The sequence below is a fragment of the Eleutherodactylus coqui genome, chromosome 3 (genome assembly GCF_035609145.1).
Source record: "Eleutherodactylus coqui strain aEleCoq1 chromosome 3, aEleCoq1.hap1, whole genome shotgun sequence".
Taxonomy (NCBI): domain Eukaryota; kingdom Metazoa; phylum Chordata; class Amphibia; order Anura; family Eleutherodactylidae; genus Eleutherodactylus; species Eleutherodactylus coqui.
Window position 1 is genome coordinate 267,018,956 of NC_089839.1, and position 16,502 is coordinate 267,035,457.

Here is a 16,502-nt window from a genome sequence, read left to right on the forward strand (position 1 = left end):
TTCTCTATATGCCAGCATAAAAATCCAAACGGCAGTCGGCCTGTGTGAATAGTCGTTCGTCATTTCGTTCGAGACTGGAGGCGGGTGGGTGGCCAGAAACTATTACCGCTCCTCTGAAAGCACAGGAGCGAAGATTGTTGGGGTGACTGTTGGATGCACCCGACAATCATTCCCATGAAAAAGGACCCTTTTGGTGAGCTGAAACAAAGCAACGGAGTGATTTGGCACTCGGTGCCCTCTAAGGGCCCACATTTAGCCTGGAGCCGCCCAGGAGCAGAATCCGTATCAGTTTTCGGCCAATGAGGCACTCTTACGTGGGCCGACTAACAGTCAGTTGCCTGCATTGGTCGCTGGTCCTGTACAGCTGACAACAGCATACGTATTAGAATTGACAGGAGCTGCAGGAACGTGACAGCGGCCTTACAGAATAACAGAGAAGCGAGGTGCCAGTCTGCCCGCCCCCCAAGGCAGCCAAGATATGGGGTCTGCTGGGTGTATTTTTCTGCATGCTGTACATTTGGCTCCGGCTTACAGTAGTTTGCCACATGCTGGTAAAGCAGTGGCGGTCAGATGATGTGGCAGTGTAATGGGTCCTACCTACAGTGCCGGCCGCTAGTTGTCTTCTCTGCACAGTTTTCTAACAGTACGGCCTTTTTAACCTTTTTCAGATCGCCCAGAAATATGACCCCCAAGTAGAGGAGGAGCTGCGTCTGTGGATAGAGGAGGTCACCGGCATGAGGATCGGCGACAACTTCCAGCTGGGACTGAGGGATGGCGTCATTCTCTGTCAGTAAGTACATTATGCTTATATACTGCAGAGCCCAGCTGTTCTCACGGGGTCCTAGAAGCAGGACCTGGGGGGAGGGGGTCCTCAGCGGCAGCAGGTCTTGGCCTGAACTCCAGAATCCTAGTTCTTACCTACACTGACACATTGTAACAAACACTCAGGTCTGGACAGTTTATAGCGTTAGAGATGCGTTCACATGTAGCTGGATTGGTGCAGATCTGCACGAGGTTTGATTCTTTCAATTGAATTCAAATTGAAGGGGTGAAATCTGCTGCAGAGCCCAAACTGGTGACATGTAAAAACGCACCCTCAAGCTGGCGTCACACTAGTAGAAGTGTATTTGCGCGCACATGAGAATAGCGTTTTTGCAGAACAAACTTTTTTTTGTTTGCTCCTCAGCTTACTTTACTGTGTTTTTTTTGCATGTGGCAAACAAAGACGCTGAGGTTGAAATGGCTCATGAGTTCCAGATGTGTTCTCTTCCCCACGCAATTGGGCAGTGTTAACACATCTCCTTGTTTTTTGCGTGCGACCAAAATGTGTGTATAATGCAGAAATGTGGACGAATCCACTGAGATCAATGGGCTCTACTCTCTGCATATTACACACAAATACGCCCCGTATGAAGCTCGCCTTAAAGTACCTTCACACGAAGCAGAATTGGTGTGCAGTTTTCAGTGCAAAATTTGCCCCCAAATCTATTAAAGATCTTCTTATTGTCACTGGATTACACCTGACTTACAGAGGACTGGACCGGCCTGCACTATAACTTAATGTGCATCCTGGCCTCGCTGTTAAAGGGATTGCTTTCTTCTGCATGCAGCATCGCCCTTGTCCATGGGTTGTCTGGTACTGCAGCTTAGCTCCCATTTACTTCATTGAAGTGAAGCTGCAATACCACACACAACCCTATGGACAAGGGTGGCGCTGTTCTTGGAAGAAAGCAGCCATGCTTTTCAAACTCTGGACACCCCTTTAAGTGTTTTGTTTCCCTCTCCTTTAGCCTCATTAACAAGCTGCAGCCTGGAGCCATAAAGAAAATTAACGAGGCTAAAATAAACTGGCACAAGGTAAGCGTGGCTCCGCACGTCTTGTAGCGCCGCCTACTTGTAGATGTGATGTAATGTTACATATTGTGTCATCTGGCTTTCTGCAGCTGGAGAACATCGGGAACTTCATCAAAGCCATGCAGGATTATGGCATGAAGCCACACGACATTTTTGAAGCCAATGATCTCTTTGAGAATGGAAACATGACCCAAGTGCAGATATCGCTGGTGTCCCTGGCCGGCCTGGTAAGCTGCGGAACGTCTGTGACCCTTATTATAATATACAGGATAATCTATACCCCACTAAGGAATTTGTTAGAAGGTAACCCCCACGTCTGAAGCATATCTTCTCATATTGAAGAGGTTCTGCAGCATCTTGGGTATGTGTCATGTGGCTAAAAGGCAGCTCGGTAATATACCGACTTAATAGACCTCTCCAATTAAAGGGGTCACTCGGTGTATATCTAGTAGTACATTGACCTTCCTGTGATGTCAAGAACTGTAGAAATTTGTCATGTCTGTCTATTGGACATATCAGGGGGGTGTGCCCACCACCACCACTACGCACACGCGTGTACACGTACACATGAGGGGGGGTCTAATTTCCATACAGGGAAGCCCTGATTGTGGGGAAGCTTAGGATAAGATAACTTATTGTAGAAAGTTAAACTCTTCTACAACTGCTTGTGCTACATTGCCTCAGCTGCTGCAGAACCTTGACTGAAAGAGTAAGGATGGTCTAATGTCAATCACTTGCTAGTGCTATGGAGTGATAAAGGTTGGAAGCGATCTACCTCACTGTTAGGGGACTATCCTGTATCTGTTGTGACACCGGTATGTGAGTTGTAGCGATGTCGTACATATGGAAACTATATTGCCATCTATCATTAAGTCCTCGCTGATGAGCCCGATCCGTCCCTTCAGCCCCCAGTGATACATTCTTGGCTTGTCACCATGCTATAACTGATAGGAATGTGTTCCTCCTTGGATCCGCACACAGTGCTTGTACAGCCGGGCCCCAATAGACCTTTATCTCTAGACTGAGGAAGTCCTTGCTTCCCTGTGTGTCCTGAACGCAGGACATGTCCCCCTCAATCTGCATCTTGGGGGACTTTTTTTTTTTTTTTTGCACCGGCCGACTATTGGCTGAAAAAAATTGGACAATCAAATGGCCGTTTTTGACCTATAGCCGTCATGTGTAAAGGTGGGACCCGACTGGGTACTAAGAAATCGCTCATTAATCGTTAAGTTCACTGAAATGAAACTACCAAGAGAGAAATAACTTCTCAGTCAACAGGCAGTTGTTTGATCTTTGACTGCCTTTTCATGGTGAATGGAGGAGGGTGGCTGAAAGATATCTCTGGTGCGCTCGGTCTCCATTCCTGTGGGACGACTGTCAGGTGCTTGAGTGCCCAACTGTCATCCCCTCTTAAGGTGCCTGTTACACTGCGGCATTAAATGGATGTAAGGGGCAATGTGTGAAGACGAGGTCTCCATAATGGGAACAACAACTTCCACTCTTGGGAACTCTTGTTGGACTTTATATGAAAAACAGGATTTGAAAAGGGAAACTTGCAGCTCAGTAGTTTCAGCATCATGTGAGCGCTGTGACCTAGGAGTGCAGGGCAGCTATGAGCTGTGGCTCCTCCCACCGCTGATTTGACAGATTTCTCCTTACACACTAATGGGGAGAAAGCTGTCAATTAGCAGCAGGAAGCCTGCAGCTGATAATTATGCTGGACTCCTAGTTCACAGCGCTCCTATCCCGCTGTAACTACTAAGCTATCAGGTCCAGACTTGCTCACCTGACATTGGTGCGTGGCTCGCTGCTTCACTCTCCTCTTGGAGAGCGTACACTTGCGGACAGAATCCCTTGTAAGAATTCAGAATTTACACATTGACTTCTTTTTATTATTCTGGCTCAACAGATGTTCAATAATTAATCTATTTCTAGGCCAAAACAAAGGGCTTCCACACCACGGTAGACATTGGCGTGAAGTACGCGGAGAAGCAGAGGAGACAGTTCGACGATGAAAAACTAAAGGCTGGGCAGAGCGTCATTGGCTTACAGGTAAGATGGCGATGGGTGGAGCGTCGCTGTCTCATCCGACGCTTCCCTAAACTCTTCAGTATCACCCAGGACACTTTGGGTAACGGCCGCTGCCAGCCGGGACCGTCCCTTAATCTCAGTTACTGGTGCTAAAAGACTTGTGCTACCGCTTCTTATTGATAGCCTTATTTAACCCCTTGGTGTTCGCAGCATGCCTTTTAACGGCAGTCACTAAGAACCCTTGTTGTGATATACACCTTCTTATGGCGCATCAGAAGCAGCATCTAATGAAAGTAGTAAAACATTAAAACTAAAGTTTTTCTCTGGGTCAATATGATAACGGTAGAACCAAAATGTATATATATATGCTGAATGTTAGAAAAGCAAAACCCAAAAAAGAATTGCGTAATTCTCCCCGTCCCTTTTTGAAATTAATCAACGCACCTAGCATTAAATAAATCGCACTTCATGAAAGGAACGTTATGGGATGTCTTGACCATTCTACTTCGTTGGGCTCCATGGAAGTGCTGAGACCTCCGTATATTCTTGCTGTATTCTCTTCCACATCCCCGCCGGTCCTTGGTGAAGATCAATGTGTACGTCCTGCTGGCAGGAGCTTTAGTAATGGCCGCCTGATGTATCTGCTTTCACTTGCAGATGGGAACCAACAAGTGTGCAAGTCAAGCAGGTATGACCGCCTACGGCACCAGAAGACATCTGTATGACCCAAAGATGCAGACCGACAAGCCGTTCGATCAGACGACCATAAGCTTACAGATGGGGACAAACAAAGGAGCCAGTCAGGTAAATGACTTTCTAAAGCACATGTTATGGAACAGTCCTACCATTTGAACCTGGAGTAGCGTATATGTGTAAGGTGTGGGCTTTAAGATCCTGCAGTCTAGTGGAGGCAAAACAGGTGCCTAAGGAGGAAACCATATGGGCTTAGGGGATGCTATGTGGTGGAAAGAGGGCAGCAATGCCGCTGGGTGTTTCCTGGCATGGCGGAGTTGCTAGGTCTCAGGGACTGTCATAATGAAGCTGTTTTCCTCTGTAATTGGCTTCTATGAATACACCTGTTACAGCGACTAAGAGGACAAACTTAAAGGGGTTGTCTCATGAAATCAAGTGGGGTTATGCACTTCTGTATGACCATATTAATGCACTTTGTAATGTACATCGTGCATTAAATATGAGCCATACAGAAGTTATTCACTTACCTGCTCCGTTGCTAGCGTCCCCGTCGCCATGGATCCGTCTAAAATCGCCGTCTTCTGGCGATTTTAGACGCGCTTGCGCTGTGCGGTCTTCTGTGCGGTGAATGGGGCCGCTCGTGCCGGAGAACTGGTCCTCGTAGCTCCGCCCCGTCACGTGTGCCGATTCCAGCCAATCAGGAGGCTGGAATCGGCAATGGACCGCACAGAGCCCACGGTGCACCATGGGAGAAGACCCGCGGTGCATCGTGGGTGAAGATCCCGGCGGCCATCTTAGTAAGGTAAGGAAGAAGTCGCCGCAGCGCGGGGATTCGGGTAAGTACCAAACGTTTTTTTTTTTTACGCATGCATTGGGTTTGTCTCGCGACGAACGGGGGGCCTATTGAAGAAAAAAGAAAACCGCTTCAGCGTGAGACAACCCCTTTAAATCAACAATTTGGTTTTGGGACAAAATTTTGTTATGTTCTATGATCTTCTGTGCGGACGCCCCTCTGATCTGCTGGTTCCAGCTCCCGTTCTCAGTTATCCAATATGGCTGACAACATCTTCAGACTACCTATTTCCACACTGCATTGGTGGTGGTAGACTGCCAATGCACTACACCTGCTTTCTGATTGGCCAGCACCACTCACATGATCAGCACTGGCCAATCAGAGCTGTGCACCCTGTGTGTATAGGTAGCTATAAAATTGCAGTGGTCATCTTGGAGAGCTGAAAACAGGATTCCAAATCGGTGCATCCGAGGAACGGCAAGTGATATACCTTCCCCCTACAGCCCGGGGACAGAATTCTGTCCTGAAACTGGAGGGTTGCTTTAGAAAAGAAATAAATGTAACCAGTGACTGTCTCCGGAGATCTTGTGAGACCTCATGGAAGCATAAGCTAAAAAAACACATAGAAACAAGTTACAAGGTAACAAAGGTACAAAGATCCGCTTCACATGAGCATACTACATTCATGTGCCAGTAATACAGATGAGGGGCCCAGCCTGGGCTTGGATCAGTAGACTCTTGGTTTGGCTGGCATACTAGTCTGTACTAATGGTGCATTTCTGCTTGCGTGAAACTGGCCTAAAGGACAGTAATTTCACCCCCAACACAAAGTCACCATATCTACCCCATTAGAAGTGGCTTCTATTAACTCTGGTTGTGTTTCTCTGCCATCTTCAGGCGGGCATGGCTGCACCAGGAACAAGAAGAGATATCTACGACCAGAAAGGAATTTTGCAACCATTGGACAACTCCACCATTTCATTACAAATGGGCACCAACAAAGTGGCATCTCAGAAAGGGATGAGCGTATATGGCCTTGGGCGGCAAGTCTACGACCCCAAGTACTGCGCTGCCCCCACAGAACCCATCATACACAACGGCAGCCAAGGAACGGGAACTAACGGCTCAGAAATCAGCGACAGCGACTACCAGGCAGAGTACCCTGACGAATACCCGGGGGAGTACCCGGATGATTATCCTAGAGATTATCATGGGCAGTACAGCGACCAGGGCATAGATTATTAGAGATTAGTCTACTCAGTATTAGTTCCTTATTTTATTCGATGAAGACCAAGCTAGCCTTGTGTAATTTTATCTGTCTTCCTTAAAACGCTACTATGCTTTAATACGGAGAGAAAACTTGCCTTATGTACATTCCTCTTCTTTTTTCGTTCTGCCTCCTTGTATCCCTAGTTGCCTTCTTAGTGCTGAGACTGAGGTTGTTCTGCAGCGTTACCAAGAATTGTGTATGAAGTAACAAAAAGGAATACTGTGAATAATGAAGGGAGATTTTGTACAGTTTTGTTATATTGGGACATTTTACATATCCGACGCATGCTAGGATCATACGGCTCTACTCATCGCCACTTAGTTTTTAAACCTCTGTATTATCAGAGTGCCAATGGCTCAGATGAACTTTTTACCCCCTTTTTTAAAGTTTTAGCTACCCCTTTATGTTGTGTGCAGTACAACGGTGGCGCCATTATTATACATGTAATGAAATCTGGTCGCCATTTGTGAGCTGCCTGATGTGAATAAAGCCTGCAAGAAAGCAAGTGCCATGATTGCGGCATACATGATGTGCCTCGGTTACCTTCTCAGTGAATTACTAGGTCGATTTCATTCATTTCCTCAGCTTTTAGAACGTGGTTTCCTCAACCGTATTCAAATGAATGCCTGAATTCAGGCATTCTGCCAACCCCGGCTGTGGTGGGTCCTGTCAATATTAGAGGTTGTACAACTATTGAAGGCCATCAAGAGTAGAGCGGAGGGAATCTGCCCCCCCCCCCCCCCCAGGATCCCTGCTGATGGTCTGTTAGACAGCTCTGTTTTCACTGCAGTGGTCAAGCTTGGTATTACAGGCCATTGACTTTCTTGGTAATTTGCCTGCAGTACCAAGCTTGGCCACTGCAGTGGGAATGGAGCTGTGTGATTCCTGCAGAAATTGGCTCAGCGTATAGCGGTGGGCTGCTCGGTGGGGGTCTCGGGTAGTAGACTCCTATTGATCTGCTATTGATAGCCTATCCTGCAGATAGGCCATCAATAGTTTACACCTGGATAAAACTTTTAATAGATTGACAGTCAACTATTATTAAAGGGACATTATTCCCGTATATAAAAGACACTCCATTCTTCCGTCTGTGTGGTGAGTAGCTGCACTTAAAAAGCCATAAAAGGGGATGTGGCCTCGTCATAGGCTTATAGGATGGTAGGAACAGTGCCACACAGAATGGTGAGTGAGGCACCGGAGAAATACAGCTTGTATATATGTATATGTTGAATCTTGCCTATTTTACCACAAACCCTTTAATACACAGAACGTCTTCTATCTGACCGCCCCACGTAACATTCCCTATAACCAGCGTTCTGCTGTCATTTCCAAAACTTCACTGGGAAATTCAAGGGAAATGGCTTGATGGCTATGGACAGTTTTGCTATATGCTGAGGGTCCACAAATACTTCAGAAGTTCTTATCTTTCACAGTTTTGCTTCTCTGACGTTATTCTGGATATACTGGAAGAATAGTGTCCTTACTATGGCATTAATATCAGAATTTCTATTCCGTACCATGTTAGAAGTCATATGTTGTCAGGATGTTAGTGAAGGGAATACTAGATTACTTTTCATCCAAAAGTGCCAGTAGGGGGCAGAGGTCCAGTTTACATAACTTTATAAATCGTCAAGAAACATTCAGCCTTCGGTTATTTTGAGGGTTTCTCTTCTATAGGGTATGCAAGTTCTACTGGTAGCTGACATTCTTCTGAACAAGTCAGTTTCTTAAAGCGACCCTCCAGTCCTGATCAAAGATGGCTGCACTACTACTCTGATGCACACTATGTATTAGTATGCATCATGAATTTGACACGACATGCTGTTTTGAATGAGAATGTTGCCCATGTAAGAAGTACTGAGCAGCATGTTAGATGACCCATGCATACTAACACAGTGTGCATCAGGTCATTGACGAAGCGGTGCGGTCATCTTTGTTCGTCCAAGCCTGGAGGCATATTAACTTTTTCCACAACACTTCTGCCCTATTCAGCAATTCCAGCAACTTGATTGGTTGTTTGGGTTGGCTGATTCACAATTCCAGCAACCTGACTGGTTGTTTGGGTTGGCTTATTCACCAAACAACCAATCAGGTTGCTGGAATTGCTGAATAGGGCAGAAGTGTTGTGGAAAAAGTTAATATGCTATTCTCTGGGTTGCGCACTCTTTGCACAACCTTCTGGTGGCCTGTAGATTTCATGCTCCATAGTATCAGCTGATCCAGAAATGACAGACTTGACTTGGCCGAGCCACTATGGTTGTCCTCAGCCGTGTGAACTGGTGCAGTCCAAAAAACGGCCCCCATTCATAGACCATTCCCAATGATTCCACTGTGACCAGTTTTGTGACAGGCATCTCGCCCTTCAGCCAGGGACACACAACACATTCCGGAATGTAGATGCAAATTCATGTTCCAGCTTGGCGGGGTGACACACGAGGGACCACCTTCTCAGTGATGCAGAACAGTTCCCCTTGATGCTGCTGTGCCAGAGTTGGCAAGAAAGTCTTGCGCTTTTGTAATCTGCTCTGCAATGCTTAACTTGCTTTTAAAGGGAGTGTCTGCACCCATCTAGAAGCATGCAGGGCCTTACCTTCTCCGAAGTCTGAGATTCTTAGCATAAAGGATTCTAATGACGGTGCATTCCCATTGTGTCTGTGCCATGTTTTACCCATGTAGATGTGCTTTTGTTTCTTATGTGTATTTATTGTCACAATTCTCAGCATAAACTGATCCCAATGTATTTTTTATAAATAAATTTTGATATTTTTTTTTTCCTGAAGATGATGTGTTCTGGTGTTTTTGTGATTCGTTTCAGAGTCTCTGGTTCTATTTGGTGAACTGATGAGAGAACTGCCATAATTCACAGGGACCCTAAAGGTGGCCAAACGCTTTCAATAGCAGTCATTCATCCTACTATCCTTGCCTTTTCACTGAGTAATGGCCCTTTTATCTCACTATTTTCGCTTACCTGATGGACCGCGCTCGTGACGTCATCACCGGCTCACTTGGGCACTCATTGAGAATCCTGCAGTCCCCATTCAGTATCTCACATTCCTATGTGAAACGCTGAGCGATGGCTGTTTAATTGCCACGATAAGTGTCCGAATCGGCGATTTTTATTTTTATCCCGTGTCAAACGGAACGACCAACGAGATTGCGATTCTCGTTAGCTCATGTTTAAACAGAACGATTATTTAAGGATAATCGTTCCATGTAAATGGGTCATAAGCTGCTGCCAGACACCACCTAGCTGTAGCTTATCTCCAGGGAGAACAAAAGGGCATTACAATTCAGCATTGATCCATCTCCCCTCTGACCCCCTTAGGGTTAAGTCCCACCACAATCTGGTTCTGACTACTCTTACCTAATGTGTATGGGGGGGGGGGGGGGGGGGGCCTTAAAGGCAACAAAATGCACAAATGTTTGCAGGTTATGGTCCATCTCTATGGGAGTAGAGCTTGTCTGCAGCGCTCCTCACTAGGAAGACTGATTGGAAGTGCTCAAAAATATTTGCACCCACAATCGGTACCCACTAATATCATGAGCAGCACATTTCATAGCTTGCACTTTTACTACACTCCTTCAGTGGACACACAATGTGCTGCGGCCCAAAGCAACGCTGACTTGGTTTTACCAGATCATCGTGCCTTTCAAATGCTGTCGCCTACACGGGTCTGTAGGTAAAACTGTCACTACCGATCATTTGAAAACCGTGCTGATTTGTGGTAAGTCTGCATATCTGCAGTGTTTGCCCACATTGTGGCTGGGGTCTCTACCCAAGGTTACTTAATGCAGTCGGTGGAGGCAAGCTGCTAAGCATATCTTACAAATTATGTGGGTATAGAGAAAATATGCGCCAGATTCCTCCACCAAACCTTTCCTATACAGCAGTGCTCACTCTGGTCATGATGATTGAGGTCTGGGGCTAAGGGTGTTTTTTCCCCCCTACTACCTATCTTCAGGGTAAGTCAATAGATGATCTATGGGGGGCCAGCTCTTGCAATCCATGCAGATCAGCTGCTTTCTGGTGCCGCTATCAATGTGGTCAGTGCTGAAAGCGGATGGCGTTAACATTGCAGCAGCCTGGTTTGGTACTGCAGACATAGCGCCCAATGAGAGCCGTGCCTGCCCTACTAACCTAGACCGCTGCACTGGGAATCAGCGGGGATCCCATGTGGTAGACCCTCCCAGATTATCTGATGACCTACCTGAGGATAGGTTATCAATAGGGAAAAAAATGCCGAAAGTCCTGGATAAGCCCCTTTTAGTGTTCTGGAGCATCTTCTAAGTAAAAGAGCGGAGCCTGGGCTGACTTTTGTTGCTCTTACTGTATGGAGGCTCATAGCTGATCCCCCGGCCTTGGATGGTAATGAATGAATGTGTGGCATGTCAGGAATGCACTTGGATAAATACAGCAGGTTTATATAAAAATAAAGCCCTCATATTGTATAACCACGGGTCACGGGATTTGTGTGCAGCAGCCAGAATCCGGCAGGAAACCTGGCAAGCTCTTCTTTATGAAAAATATCTAGTCCTGTGTGGTGACGGACTTATCTGATGGCTGGAGGATAATGGGATAGAGATGTGAGTGGTATGTGCTCCGCCTCAGTGGGGAGAAACGCCCAGGGATACAATCTTCTAATATACCAATTCTATTTGCTATGAACAGTACTTAAGATCTATGCATGTAGTCAAAATGTACAGTGTACCAAGGTTGTAGGCCGGTGTGGAGAAATGCTGCAACATAAGAGCTTTCAGAGATGGAAGGGTTAACTGTTTATTTTTGTCAATTAACAAAATGCAGAGTGAACAAAAGAGAAATCTAAAATCGCATCAGTATTTGGGGTGACCGCGCTTCACCTTCAGACCAGCAACAACTGTAGGTACAGTTGTAAAAAAACAAAACAGATTTTGTAGGACTCATTTGCGGTAGTTTGAACGAATTTTGAGCAATAATTGTTGCGTGTAAATGAGCCTTTTGTGCACCTAGAAGAACTCCTGCTATTTTGAAGGCAAAGGGTGGTCACACCTAATATTGATGTGACAATCACAGGAAATGGCCGTTACTTACTGACTGAGGAGTGCATATAGATGCATCCTCCTCTCACCATGCAGGTAGCTGACTACCAAATGGAGGAGCCAATAACACCTGTGCAGGACACCGATGAGACAGCCACTCACACTGCCTCCTGATAATGAGGGGGGGTAGATGCTTGGTGTAAACTCCCACACATAGTGGATACAGGGTGCCAGACCTTTCTGATATATGTAGTTCACCATGCAGACCAGCAACCTATCAATGACGCCATGATAATTCGGCGGGTTGCCCTGCATTTCAAACCGTGAACCACATAAAATATAATATTGATGTGATTTTATATTTCTCTCATTTATTAACTTGGTTTATTTTGATTAACACTTCTATTTCTGAACGCACTCTTTGCAGCATTTTTTCCACTCCTGCCTAAAACGTTTGTTTTTCAGTCAAATCCAGGAGTAAAACTTAAAACGAATGGGAAATGGATCCCTCTTTCCTCAATTTGGAATAGTTCCACAACATCCAGCGTAATCTGTCTAAATGCAGAATTCTGCCATTTTCAGCACCACATCACAATCCTCACGCACGGCACGTGGATTCCGGCGCAGAATAGTCCCCTGAGTGCTGTGGGAATCCTGCACCTGTGTGAAAGGTCCCATAGCCTAGATTTACATGCCCATGATTTAGGTGCGGAGGATTCCCCATGATCTAATATTGCTGGCCTCCCTGGAAGATAAGACATCAGTTTTAACCCCCTTTTAATAAACTAACACGGACACCGCCTCACCTGTACAAAATAGAATTTAATTCTGATTGAATATATTGGCAGTCTATGAAAAGTATATTTTCTGTTACATGTATAAAAATAACATATTAGGGAATTGAAGTAGAAAACCGTAGCACATGCGCTTTAGAAGCAGGTGAGCGCTGATCTGCAGGAGTTCGGATTGCCTGTAACATGATATAGGCGGTGAGGGGGCGCACCCAGACGGGACGGTGGTCGTGTTTCTTTTTGCAACAACACTGTGATATTTCTGAAAAAATCTGGAAAGCCCAGCGTGGATGACTGTACCCCAGGGGGCTCAGGCAGACCATGACTGGACGGGGGTGTAAAACTCAGAATGTGTTAATGCAAAAACATAATTTTATTTTATGGTGCTCTGTATGCAAATTGATCAAAGTCACAGAGGTGGGCCGCTGGAGAGCCACGTCACATCATCCTCCAAGAGGAATACAAGTTGTACTCTCACAGTAGGGTTACTTTTCAGGAGGCTTTCCTAAGAATTTAAAGTTTTTAGTTTGCCTTTTAGTCGCTCTTTTAGGCTGGATTCACACAGACCGCTACCGCGCAAGTTCTGTCCTCCTGCGATATGCACAGAAGGTACATGTAAAGATAACATGTAGATTTCAATGTGTTTCTTCACATTAGCGAAAAACATCAAAGATGCTAGAGGAGGTTTGCTGCAGGAAAATAGTGAATCGGTTAAAAAAAAGATTGAGAAGGACGAATTTTTAAATATCTATTTTCTCTCAGAAAATAGATGTAAAAATCAACTGATTTCCCCAGCGCTATTAGGGGAATAAAAGAATGCAGGCTATTAGAGATGAGCTAGCACCCAACTGCTCGGGTCCTCGTTATTCGAGTCGAGCTTTTCGTAAAATTCAAGTAACGAACCCCATTGACTACAATGAAAGGCTCGAGCATTTTTATATGTGGGCTGCTGGGCCCTGAGTTTTTTTTTTTTTTGTTCCCGTCCCCTCTCCCTCTCCCAACCAGCAAATTTGCCATTGACGGGCGGGGAGGGACCAAATACTGGGGCGGGGTCGAACACTGCGTGAGGCTCGCTCGAGTAGCGAGCGCCATCGAGTATGCTAATACTCAAACGAGCATTAGGCTCAGAAGAGTACGTTCGCTCAACTCTACAGGCTATCTATAAGCAGAAAGATGGTGAGGGAACACATAGCTAACTTACATGAATTCAGTACCCTAGGATGTACAGTGAGGGTGATTAATGAGTGGAACAGGTCGCCATAGGAGATGGTGAGTTCTTCAACGGAAGTCTGCAAACAGAGGCTAGACAGATTATTTAGTGAATCCTGTATTGAGCAGGGGGTTGCATCCGACAACCCTTCCAACTCAACCATTCTATGATTCCAATTATGCAATCCCCCTTCAACTGCTCAGCCGTCTCCCCCTGCCACCATCATCAGTACAAGGCATGGTGAACGCTCACTCGTGCTGTACGGCCCTCTGTGCCAGTGGTAATGGACACGCACACTGATGCTTCCCTTGGGGCTCCAGCAGCCCATCTCCTTGGCTGGAGGTGGGTCAATTTGCACACAGGACCTCATGAAATAAAAGTTTTTGTGTTAACACACATTTTACTAGTTTTTACACACATATCCAGTGTTTGTTCAATGTAGGTTGAAGACTTTAAATAAAAAAAATCAGATGACAGAATCACTTTGAGGCCGTATTTACGGAGTCGAGCATATCATCAGCCTGAGGCACTCGGACAGATATTGTGCTTATATTCCTGCGTGGTGACATAAAAATAGACCCATTGCAAAGTATGGATTTGGTGTGTCTCACAATGTGCAAAACACGTGTGATAAAAGTGTCTGTGTAAATACGGCCTAAGAGAAGCCTCTAATCGGTTACCGGCTCCTGAGAGAGAACTGCCATAGAACCATCATAGTAAAGTTACTGCAGAAATATCGTTTCCATAATGTGAGGAGGGAGATAAAAAAATACTTTGTATCGAAACAAAGGAGGAGCGTTCTACCTTCTGTGTTGTGCAGACATTCTATTACATGGTCTGGTTACAATGAACGTGCCGTCTCCACACTGTAGTTCCGTGTATGTATGTACCGTATGCTGTCTGTTCCACGGTCAAGCAGAACAATGGGAACAGTTCTGGTTGGTGTAGAACTCCATCAATCCCTTGAAGCAGTAAGTTCTGGCTCGGAGCCGCTCACTCTTACGTGTTCTGCGCTCTCAGCCACGACTGTTTGGTCGTTAGATAATCTACCGCCGGCTTGTTTAGTCTGCTCTCGCTATTGGACGCAGTTCTGTGCCATCCTCCCCGTTCTGCACCGGTCTGTTTTTCAACATCTCAGGGTCACTGCTGCTTTGATGTATTAATGTCTGTGAAACAGAAACACATTACATTACAGTATAATGAATAGACACAGAAAAAGGACTGGGATTAACCCCTTAGGGACACGGACTATTATGGTCCTGAGGAGGCAATTTTTGGGGGGGATTTGCATCTCCATTCCTACTTTTCTGTCGGCATGGCCGTATGAACCTGAACTGCAGATTATATTTATTTTGGTGTACATATAATGTATTGCAGAACTTTTATTACATTTTTTTGGAAGGCAGGGAAAAAAAAAAACAAACACAGTAATTCTGCCATTGTGTTTTGGGTCTTTTTTTTAACTGCATTAATCATGCTGCATACATGACATGGTAAATAGTTTTTCGCCAGGTTGGTATGATTATGACAATACAAAATTTGATTTTGTTTTTTAGGTCTTTCCACTTTTTCACAATAAAAACCTTTTTTAGGAAATTACTTTTATTGCCTCGCTGAATTCAAAGTCCCATCAATTCTGTATTTTCCCATGGCCAGAGCTCCGTGAGGCTTGTTTCCTGTGTGACGAGCTGTGGTTTGTATTGGTACCAGTTTGAAGTCCATACAACTTTTTTGATCACTTTTATTGAGTTCTTAGTGAGACAAAATAAGCACTTTTTCCCCAATTTTTTTTTTTTTTACAGTTTATGCTGTGTAGGATCTATATGGATGCAAGGATACCAAACATGGGTTTTTAATAATTAATTTGTTTTTCTAAACCGAGGGGAAAGTGCACAAAAAGATTTTTTTTAAAAACTATTTTAACTAGAGATGAGCGAGTGTACTCGGCCACGCCCCTTTTTCGCCCGAGTACCACGATTTTCGAGTACTTCCGTACTCGGGCGAAAAGATTCGGGGGGCGCCGTGGGTGAGTGGGGGGGTTGCAGCGGGGAGTGGGGAGGAGAGGGAGAGAGAGGGCTCCCCCCTGTTCCCCGCTGCTACCCCCCGCGCCGCCACGCTTCCCCCCGCCCCCTGAATCTTTTCACCCGAGTACTGAAGTACTCGAAAATAGCGGTACTCGATCGAGTAATTACTCATAACGAGTACGTTCGCTCATCTCTAATTTTAACACAATGCGTACTTCTATGGATAGACTCATTTAACTCTACATATCACTTGTGTAAATCCGTGCTCAGTCTGCACCCCCTGCTGGTGACCGTGTTCTGCAAAACTTTATGCAGTTGATAAATCAAATACACAAACGAAACTTATCTCAGTATGTAAGGCACCTAGCATTCGTTAACACATTTGATCATAGATATATTAGACATAAAGTCATGTTGGTGGAGCAGACAGTACAATGAGAGCCAGGAATGAAAACCGCGCTCCTTGGAATGTCCTCATAATTAGACAGGTGCTGTGGTTTGGCATCGACCATTCGATGACTTATCCAAACACTTAACGTTGATGTATATCCATTTCAGCTTCTGTGTTACACTGGGAACGAGCTCACAGCAGGGGTTCAACCCCAAAATCTTTATCAGTCCATAAAACATAGAATGGATAATGGCGTCCTGCGTCTGAACAAACAGATACTTTACCACTTCTTCTACTGGGAGGTCTTCATGACTTCTGTCCATGAACCATCATCAGAGGATCAAAGCTGCCATCAGATCCTAACTGAATAGCGGCAATTATGGATGCATAGGTGTGTATGCTGATGTGGAAAGTGAACTGCATCAA

At 45.4% G+C, this 16,502-nt stretch overlaps 2 protein-coding genes across 2 annotated transcripts in view; one reads left to right on the top strand and one right to left on the bottom strand.

Moving 5' to 3' along the window:
• CNN3 (calponin 3) overlaps positions 1–9,420 on the top strand; it is a 33,341-nt gene extending 23,921 nt beyond the window's left edge. Inside the window, exons 2-7 of the mRNA XM_066597386.1 lie at positions 669–790; positions 1,791–1,857; positions 1,944–2,081; positions 3,790–3,906; positions 4,543–4,689; positions 6,269–9,420. Coding sequence (XP_066453483.1) covers positions 669–790; positions 1,791–1,857; positions 1,944–2,081; positions 3,790–3,906; positions 4,543–4,689; positions 6,269–6,616 — 939 coding nt within the window. The 3' untranslated portion in view covers positions 6,617–9,420. The remainder of the gene's footprint in view (positions 1–668; positions 791–1,790; positions 1,858–1,943; positions 2,082–3,789; positions 3,907–4,542; positions 4,690–6,268) is intronic.
• A 3,044-nt stretch (positions 9,421–12,464) lies between these two features.
• The window catches only part of SLC44A3 (solute carrier family 44 member 3), a 92,361-nt gene continuing 88,323 nt past the window's right edge, over positions 12,465–16,502 (bottom strand). Inside the window, exon 16 of the mRNA XM_066597389.1 lies at positions 12,465–14,827. Coding sequence (XP_066453486.1) covers positions 14,723–14,827 — 105 coding nt within the window. The 3' untranslated portion in view covers positions 12,465–14,722. The remainder of the gene's footprint in view (positions 14,828–16,502) is intronic.